This window comes from Macrosteles quadrilineatus, unplaced genomic scaffold, assembly GCF_028750875.1.
Source record: "Macrosteles quadrilineatus isolate MER2022 unplaced genomic scaffold, UCM_ALF_1.0 Scaffold_2__2_contigs__length_208266976, whole genome shotgun sequence".
Taxonomy (NCBI): domain Eukaryota; kingdom Metazoa; phylum Arthropoda; class Insecta; order Hemiptera; family Cicadellidae; genus Macrosteles; species Macrosteles quadrilineatus.
Genome location: NW_026542595.1, coordinates 69,084,799 through 69,094,865, shown reverse-complemented (window position 1 = coordinate 69,094,865; position 10,067 = coordinate 69,084,799). Strand labels below are relative to the sequence as shown.

Sequence of the window (10,067 nt, the reverse complement as noted above, 5' to 3'; positions counted from 1 at the left end):
CCCGCAGAGCCGCGCCAACGCGACCGTCGAGTATTTATATAAGTTATAAATAAATATGGACAAATGCGATTGCATGTTTGAGTTAATAGATTAATTTATATTATTTGGGACGCTATATTATCCTCATTTGCAATTTTTGCAATCAAATGCGACCCCTTACTGTTCTTCAATAATCAACTCCTAAACCTTGACATGGTATTACAATATCCACCACCTATGGACCCGCCGTGTCCCGGTCTGAAATTCTTAATTTTTATCTCATATTGACGAAATTTATAACATCACGAACCACCTCCTTGCTATTTATGAAACTTAAATACTAGACTGAGTTTAGTTTGTTAGGCACATTTTTCTGAGAAGGATGATATCAGTTCGTTTTATTGATACCCAGAATCTCCAACAAAAAAAAACAAAAAGAACAAAAATGAGAAGAGCTACACAGAAAAATTATAAGCAGAAATCATAATTATTACTGATTCAACGAGATGTGCTACTGCAAAAGAAAACTTGTTATGCAATAAAAAGAATAAAAGAAGAATGCTGCAAGCCGTTGGTATCGTTGGAGATGAAACGGATGGGTGTTACCACATAGTCATTTACTGCTGAAGAGGACGCCGGCTACATTGTCAACATCTTTTTAAGAAAATCTAATCAAAACTACAAAGTTATTGTTGTTGGTACGAACACTGACCTTCTAGTCGCGTTAGTAGCTTTGGCTCCGCCAGGGAAAGACATATATCTTTTTAAACCTATTAAACCTATTTGGCCTAGTAGTGCTATAGTGTAATGTTTGAAAGCTATTAAATTATCGGTAAAAAAAAGCTAGTAAGTGATTGGTTATTTGTGGATATAAGAGATGGAATATTATTTGTACATGTGATAACTGGGTGTGACACCACTTCATCTTTCTACGGGTAAGGAAAATTGAAAGGAATGGACGTGTTAAGGTCTTTACTGCTGCTAAGAGCACAGAGCATTCTTTGCTCTGTGGCTAAGAGTCAGGCAGTAGTTTTCAATGACAAAATGTGTCCGTTAAGCGGTTTTTAATGACAAAATGTGTCCGTTAAGCGGTTGTTGACTAATGGAGAGACATTTGTGTAAGGATTTAAGGAATCTATGGACTGGATAGGTACGCTAATTTAAATTAAGCTATTTATTTTAAATTCACTATAATGACAAAGAAAGCCTCTTAGTGATCCAATTTTGATCCGGCTATACTGCCTCCCAGCAGTGAAACATGTACTAAGAGTGTACCTACAAGTAAAAAGGTGGATTGGTAACAAGCTCTTGCCAACTAAATGGGACTGGAAATAGAATCCATCAAAGAAAACGAAGGAGAAACTAAATCTCTAAGACTAGTAACTAGTCATAAACCAATTGCGCCAAACAAACGGTTAACGTTAATTTCCTGATAATGTAAGCAAACATGCGGAAACTATTGCGGGTGTTGTAAGTTGGGCACTGTAGTGGTCTAAGGTAATTTTTGGCGTATTTGCAATCAGGCCCTCTGACTCCCTACTCTTCAACTGAGCAGGGTCTGTCCTCTCACTTCTTGTTTTTCTTATTCTTCCCAAGTATGGACCAACAGTCTTCATCTTTCTATCTCTTCTCTCTTCTTCTCCCAACTTCTGTCCCTCCTTTTCCTTCTTCTGTTATAGGAGACCCCAGACCCCACGTGTTAGGTGGGCCGTGCTGAGGGGTGGATAGCACCAGGCCTCTTTAGAATGGTGTCTGAATAGTACCTTCACGAAACCATGCGCCTTACCTGGACATGCAGGGCTCTGTCCAGGTCGACTTCAGATCCCTAGCGAGAAGCTCGAACGTGGGGTAGTACCGCAAGTCATGGAAAAGGAAGTAAAATGCCCCGACCTTTGAAGAACTACCCGAAACCAGGAGATCCTGGTGAAAAGGGCGATCCTAGTAGAGTAGGACAGAGCAGGGAATGAACCCGCTGGTACCTACGCTTCTTAGAACAGGGCATGGATCCTGAAGCCAGGAAAAAAGAGGAGGAAAGGAAGACATCAGCACCTCATGACAAACCGGCGCTTAGAAAGGAGAAAAAGGGCACACTAGAAAGTATCCCACCCCTGAATAAGAACTCTTTGAGAATGTTGACAGGTTTTCTGGACATTGTAGGCACAGGGGTCATCTTTGAGAAAAAAAATATCATTGTTCAGGAAAGTGACTGCCGATTCTGTCAATCAAGGGAAGAAACGCCCAAACATACAGGGTTGCTGAAAAGTAACTTGCACCCCCCTTAACTTTTCAACCATTTGAGATATTTGAAATCTGTTTGTGGCAACCTTCTTAAATATAAGAGGTTACAATAATTATGGTCAATTTTGAAAATTTTGCCCTTAGGGTGTGGGGGTGGGGTAGCTCAAAATTTTCAAATGACAAGTATAGTCGAGTTTGGTATCATTTTACAGGTCTCTACGAAACATAACAATTAACACAAAGAAAATAGAAATCGGACGAATTGTAACGAAATGGAAGCTAAAAATTATGAAGACAATGGTTATTAAAAGTAATTTTTAACAGCCATTTTGTTCCCCCCACTATCCCTAAGGGCAAAATTTTCAAAATTACCATAATTATTGTAGCCCCTTATAGCTAAGAAGGTTGCCACAAACAGATTTCAAATATCTCAAATGGTTGAAAAGTTAAGGCGGGGTGCAAGTTAATTTTCAGCCACCCTGTATATTGGCTGAATGTGATGCAGTTTGACGAAAGAGAGCCAAGAGCTTGGGAATGCACCAAGTAGCAGTTAGAGATTTTCCTCAGTTAGAACCCGACCTGACGCTGAATTTCATTAAGGAGTTAGGATTAAGGGTTGGTTCTCTAGGCTAAGACTGGAGACTAGTTTGGGGGACACAATAGATCTTACAGGTCGCACTGTAATCTTCCCCCCAGGTATCTTTAGTGCCATTATTAATTTTTAAGGGCGAACTTCTTAAAAATAAAATTATGGTACCTTATTAAGTTTATTGAAGAACAGTAAAGGGTCGCATTTGATTGCAAAAATTGCAAATGAGGATAATATAGCGTCCCAAATAATATATATTAATCTATTAACTCAAACATGCAATGGCATTTGTCCATATTTATTTATATATAAATACTCGACGGTCGCGTTGGCGCGGCTCTGCGGGGTCGCCCGCCGAGCGCTCTGACTATTGTCTATTTAGGCTACACTACCGCCCACATTTACATCAGAATCCTGGACTTATATATATGTATGTGTTCGTTAGAAAACGCTCTACAACCTATATGCAAACTATTTTTTGAATTTCTCGCAAATAAACCAAATACAGTAGAAAATCCAAAATAACAGTGTCAATATTTTCGCAATTTCACCAATTACACTAAAATTACGGAAAAACTGTTAGATTTACGGTAATTGTGTATACGATATTTTTTGTAGGAAATTTGATTCTAAAGACAACAAGCTATTATTTAACCGAATTAGACAACTCGTACGTTAACTAGACGTGTTTTAGTAAAACCATGCAAATTTGACTTTGAGGGGTGGTGGGGGGGAAAGCACCGGGGGGATTTTTCGGGACTTTTGGGGAAATGTATATCTAGTTGGGTACTAACGATTGGTATATAGTTTTGCCTGTCGCTAATTTATTTCGACATCGGCTATATATTTGTCTTTATTGACTGGGCTACATGGGAACGGGGGTTTACGGGGGGTTTATGGGTAAAAATAGGTTTTTCCCATTTTTGACAAAAAAAAACATAAAATTTAGCAGTTTCTTTCCAAACCATTTTGTAGAGCTTAAAAAACAAATAATTTAGTATATTAAAGCGCTATTATGCGCCTAATGGTTACGGAGAAAATTCCAAAAAATTGTAAATTTAAAATTCCCATGTTATTCTTATGGAGAGTAAGTAAACTGTTGTAGTTTGCTTGTTTATTAACATATTTTGATCAAATTTGGAAAATGTTTTTATTTCTTACTAACTATTAACATTTTACAAAAAAAAACAGTTTTACCCTCCCTGATGCAGCAAACCTAAGTACTTGTTAAAACTAATTCTATTTAAATCGGGAATAAGTGTTATATTTTTAAGTAGGCATTTCAGTGTAAATCCAATCAGTGAAATGGAAATTCGCTTAGTCTGCAGGTTTGCTGCGGCGGGGGTATTTTATAATTAAAACATTATGGAATTGAATTTGACCCATTTATAGTTTTATTTTATGAACAGAAATATTTTGTTTGGTCAAACCTTCATTTGATTTTTCATTGTTAGCAAGTCTGGTTAGTTTGGTTAGGTTATGATAGTTTAATTTTATAATAAAAAAATTATAAAATAGGATTTAAGGCATTTATAATTTTATTTTATGAACAGAACTATTTTTTCGATTAATAAACCTTTATTAGATTTTTCCATTGTCAGCACATTTGGTTGGTTAGGTTAGGTTATGACGGTTTAATTTCACAATAAAAAATATAAAATTGAATTTGAGGCATTTATAATTTTATTCTATGAACAAAAATAATTTTTCAATTACTAAACCTTCGTCATAGTCAATCAGAAGCCTCTAAATGACACTGTTGGCAAAATTCATCCTGAAAAACAAATTGTGCCCCCAGGTCCAGCCAGTAGCCAACGACCTTCTAGTCGAAGGGGGAGGTGCAGCTGTCGCGCATGCGTACAAGCACTGCCATGCTGTCACTGTTATTTTCAAAGTAGTAGTTGTAAGCTTTTAGTTCCGTTCCCCGTTCCACGGCCACCGTGTAACTGTTATAGCTGTTTGCAGGGTGTTCTTAGATTCTTTCATTATCAGCACGTTTGGTTGGTTTGGTTAGGTTATGACAGTTTAATTTCATAATAAAAAATTATAAACCTTCAGTCAATCAGAAGCCTCCAAATGACACTGTTGGCAAAACTAATCCTGAATAACAAATTGTGCGGCTAGGCTAGCATTATATTACTATCAATTTAGTGGTGGTATTTATTATTATTTTCGTTTAGGCCTATATAACTATAATAGTAATTAGGATGTGTTGGTATACATTATTACACCCTTTTTAGCTTAATTCTGTCCGTTAATATCTGTCAAACTGAGTATGCGTGGACCCTCCGTCAACGGTTACAACGTTACATTACAAGGTGTGGTATATTATGGTCACCACTTAATGTGGTGGCCGGGAACGGGAAGTAACGCGATAAGTTCTCAAAACTGAAACTGCTACTTTGAAAATAGCAGTGACAGCTTGAGCGCATGCGCAACAGCTGTATCTCCTCCTCCTCCTTCGACCTTCGACCGTTCGACCACTTAGCGAGGAGATCTTGCGTCAGACCGTCACCGCCTTTTTTTCGTCTGTCTAGAAACGGGACAGCGGAATTTGAAATCGGAACGACGCTTCCCCCACTACTGCGCTGTGCCGAACGCTTCCGAATCTTACCGAGCAGTGCCGAACTTAAACGTCAAATTCAATGCTGTCTGTCGCGTGGTCGCGTGGTGTACTTCATCGTTTATTGGCTTGTCTTGTCAACAATGAATGTATGCCAGTTTTGTAATAAGTTTTGTTAATCGGTGGGTTTTGTCTCGACACCTTCGTGAAATACACGAATTCATTGAGGGGGAAAAGTATAAGTATAAGTAAAAAAATAAGTACTCATACTGTGAGTACTTATTTAGGCTACCAACGATACAAAACCAATGATAGACTTTAAGGTACAATAAAAGAACGTGTTAACTGGTTTGCTCTGTAAACAAAAAAACTATCACAACAGTTACAAACCGAAAAATAGAAACAAATAGGAGAATAGAAATAAATATGAAGAATAGGGTAATTTTTTTAACATATTTTAGTGAAATTATAATCAGGTAAATGGAAATTCACTAAGTCTATAAATTTGCTGCGGCAGGGGGATTATATTGCTCTTTACACAAAAAAAAATAAAAAAAATAAACCTCATAAAACTCAGGATAATGGTTTGGCAATGATTATAGAATCTTAATTATTTCCTATATTCATGAATGATTTCTTTTACAACAAATTATTCCTTGTAAAATATTATTACAGCACTTCGCAAATATTAGAACAGACTCATTATAAAATATATATAGAAGGCAAAGCCCTCACTGACTCAATCACTCATCACTAATTCTCCCACTTCACACTTACCTAGGAGGCTGAAATTCGGTACACCGATTCTTTAGGCATTAAATAGGAAAACTAAGCTGTTTTTATTCTGATCGGACTCTTAGGCTCCGCCGCAGTGGCTCTGGAGTTTCCCCATAATAACCTTATGAGTTCTCATATTTAAATGCAATTAATGAATCTTAACAGCTGTTTCAATTACACATGTTGGTTCTGTTCTATGATGTTCAATAGCATTAAAGATACAAGGATTACTAACATAGGGTGCAGCACTATTATTAATTTGCAACCAAAAGGTGAGTGAGCGTAGCGAACGAGCTAACCTGAAGGCAAATGAGCGCAGCGAACGAGCTCCAACCTAAAAGTGAGTGAGCGTAGCGAACGAACTTCAACCAGGACGTGATTGAGCCATGCGAACGAGCTCTCACTTATAAAGTTAAACGGGGCAAAGCCCGCGGGTACAGCTAGTAGATCATAAACATAAACAAATGGAGTAACTGATGAAATTACATTAACATATGGTTTGACAGCTCCATTTAAGTAATGTTAAACAACATTATTTTAAATTTATAATCCTTACCCTCTCTGTTCTGGTATTCGTGCAGTATTTAATATGTTTGAGTTTGTATGGGGAGCGAGCTGGCGTAGTGGTTAGAGCACGGGACTTCAGTCCCTGAGGTCCCGGGTTCGATCCCCGCCAAGTCACTAATGGATTTTATGTAAGTGATAATGCCGCAACCCCTAGGTCTAGCCTGAAGTAATGTGAAAAACAATCCCAGGCTCGTGCCTAGAGTCCTTAGGACAAAAAAATATGTTTGAGCCAGCTTTAGTGGAATTGTGAAATCAAAACTCATTTGACAGTTAGTTATGCTTGTTTATATTTTTAAACTTTGTAGGTTTGTTCTTTGTTACCATGGATACGATCAATCAATATTTACTTTTAAATCTCTCACCTCAAATTTTTGAAAGCCCACTGGGCAGAGCCCTAGGACAATATCGAAGCGGGAATAGTTCTATATGTATCCTCGGAACCGTAGCTTCATGTGTGTGCAATTTGAGCCCAGTCGGTTCAGTAGTTTTTGTGTTATTGAGTAGCAGACAGACACACAAACATATGCCATCTCATTTTGATATATTATTAGTATAGATAATACATTTTAATAATTTTTTCCCCATCTTTTATTTAATTTATATAAATGTCATCATATTTACTTATTGTTTAATTTAAAACAGATTGTAAATAAAACTTTGCAAAAAAATATATTTAATAATTTGTAATCATTAGGTAATAATCAACCATTAATAATAAATTAAATGAAATAGTAACAGCTGACACATTCTTATTTTCTAAGTTAAAGTTCTTGTACTTCACATTTTTTTACTTGCTTTGAATTTTCATAATTTGAGTATTTACTTGAACAGAAGTGAATAAGCATGAGTATTTACTTGTACTTCTAAAAGGCCTTTCCAAGGAAGTATATACCCTCAGAAACCTATAAATTTGGTGTTAATAACCACCAGCAAATACTTGCCTAAAGAGTAAATACTTGAGAAAGAGTAAATAGGCCTACGGCCTACCTGTTAGCTATAATTTAGAACGACATGGAATTAAACTTTTTATTTCTATACTTTTGTTATTTAAACAGTGTAAACAACAATTAATAATAGTTAGGATTTTTATGTAATTCATCTTTATTTGGACGTATATAGCTTTTTGTAATTTTTAATAATTATTCTAGAAATAGTTTTCAATTAACATAATTTAGACTCATATTTAACATTAAACGGCTACTGTACTTTGTTCCCGCGTAATTTAAAACAGGCTCGGTGATGACAGAAACCCGCGATCAGATGTTCAGTTCGGATTTCAATTCCGCTGTCGCTGTCCCGTTTCTAGACAGACGAAGGTGGGCGGTGACGGTCTGACGGCAAGGTCTCGTCGCGAAAGAGAAAGACAAGACACTCAAGACAGCCATCTTCGATCTTCGTGACTTCATGTTCATAACCTGCGTCTTGCGCTTGCGTCTTGTCTTGCTTTTTGCTCGACTCGACTGCGACTTTTCTCTTCTCTTCTTGAGCTGCTGAGGGAGACGTAGACGTTATTTTATGTTTCATCTGTGTTGGTTGACTTGTTGAGTTTATATCATAGTTATTTTTGCCTTTGGTGACTTATTTGTCGTTTTAGTTCTCAACATTCACGATGGATAGATTTTACCGTTCTTTTCTATTCCCCTTAATTATTATTCTTATTATTCATGTGCATCTCCACCGCCACTCATCAGAAGGATCCTTCTCTGAAATAGTTGGCTGTTATTTTTTGAGATAGGCCTAGGCTACTGTATGTGTTTAAGAGATTCCATTAAGTTATATAAGTAGATCTTGTAAAAATACCTCTAACGGTGGGGATGTCGGATGTCTCAGATGTTTAAACTTAATGGTAGGATATCATGTGATACATTCACACATAAGTTATTTAGGCCTAGCCCACTTCAGCACAATAGGGTACGATATTCACGAACGTGGCCATTTCACTCAGATTTGTCAGACATTACCTTCCGATACTTACCATTACTTACTATACTGGCCTCTTGGTATCGATACCAAGTAAATATCGGAACAACCGATACCGTATTACCCTACTGGTATCGATAGTATCGCAACATTCCTAGCTGAATGTGGCAATTGTTCTTTTTGTTTTTTTTGCAGATTTTTTTGTTTTTCTTCTGAGGAGATTCTTCAGGCCACTCAATATTTCCCAAAAAAGCAGGGCTTATGTTGTGTAGTTCACACTGTGGAATCTTGTGGTGTGACGACTATCTTAGCAGTCAAACTCTCATCTTCTTTTCTTCTTTCTTCCTTGTTATTTTCAATGGTCTCTTCAATGCTTTCTTCAGTTTCTTCTGTTTTTTTACCTTGATTGTTTTCTGAATTTTTCTTATTGTTCTTGTCTTGGTGACTTCCTCTATCTCCTTCTTTTTCTTTGTTATCTTGATCACTTTCTTTAATTCCCTCTTTGTTTTTGTCTTCTCTGTTTTCTTCACGTTTCTCTTGGTTTTCTTGTTCTCTTTCTTCAGTACCGGTAATGCTTTCTTTATCACTTGTCAAATCAATACATCTTTTTCTGAGGCTTTTCCAAAGTTAAAACATTTCTTGGACACTCTCATCACCGTCCCAGCCTGTTTTCTCATTTTCCCGGAACTCCTCCGCTCTTCCACCCATTCATGACTCATCAAACAATAGCTGAGGAATTCCAAACTCACAAGGCTTTGCAGGGATGAAATTTGGAGTTTGACCAGTTTCACTAATCCTGGACTGATCGGACATCCATTTTGTGAAGTCGATGCTATCAGGGTTAAAGGGAAACTGCCCACATTTTCTAAAGCCATTTTCTATGACTACTCGTGGCTCTTTCGTTTAAGCCGGTTTCAAATAGTCGAGGAAATTTTGCTCTTGTCAAAACCTTGTTTTCAGATTTCCTCTTCCAGTCTTCCACAGCAATAGTCCATCCCGCCTTTAGAGACCTAAAGACAGATACGTCTAACAGCTGTATATGTGTCGCATTGGGTAGGAGCGCATATAGAATAATGCCGTTGGCTTGACATAATCGGCACACATTCAATGTCAAGTGGCTTATGTGCCCATCTAGTAGGAGTACAGGTGACTTATCTTGTGTGATTTTATCCACGGAATAAACGTAGCCTATTGCCAATGAAACAAAAAAATGTTTGTCCGGTCATCCACCCTGATGGGGACCTACCGAGTGCCCATTCAGGATTGCAATTTCTGGCTATGTCCATTGGTATTCCAACATACGGAAATACTAGGTGGGAGCATTTCCCCTGCCGCATTAACTGTGACCAAAGTTGTGATACTTTCTTTTTCGGAACCGTCTTTAACTACGTAAAAGTTTTTGTAATTTACCGGCCCCAAGACTAATCCCGATTC

General features: G+C 37.3%; 1 protein-coding gene across 1 annotated transcript; it reads right to left on the bottom strand.

Annotated features, from left to right (window-relative positions):
* Positions 1-7,969: 7,969 nt before the first annotated feature.
* LOC128984391 (myb-like protein X) lies at positions 7,970-9,341 on the bottom strand. Its single transcript, XM_054403708.1, has 3 exons — positions 9,290-9,341; positions 8,913-9,190; positions 7,970-8,203 (listed from the first exon to the last, which is right to left on the bottom strand). Exons 1-3 carry the CDS (start codon positions 9,339-9,341, stop codon positions 7,970-7,972), a joined length of 564 nt encoding a protein of 187 aa, XP_054259683.1.
* Between the last annotated feature and the right edge of the window lie 726 nt (positions 9,342-10,067).

What these genes read in the sequence shown, in the direction of transcription:
- LOC128984391 (XM_054403708.1), bottom strand. Translation starts at nt 9,341, where the DNA reads ATGGGTGGAAGAGCGGAGGAGTTCCGGGAAAATGAGAAAACAGGCTGG. An exon ending in TGAGAAAACAGGCTGGGACG is followed by an intron (nt 9,191 to 9,289) that starts GTGATGAGAGTG and finishes CCGGTACTGAAG; the next exon opens with AAAGAGAACAAGAAAACCAA. An exon ending in TCACACCACAAGATTCCACA is followed by an intron (nt 8,204 to 8,912) that starts GTGTGAACTACA and finishes CGTCTCCCTCAG; the next exon opens with CAGCTCAAGAAGAGAAGAGA.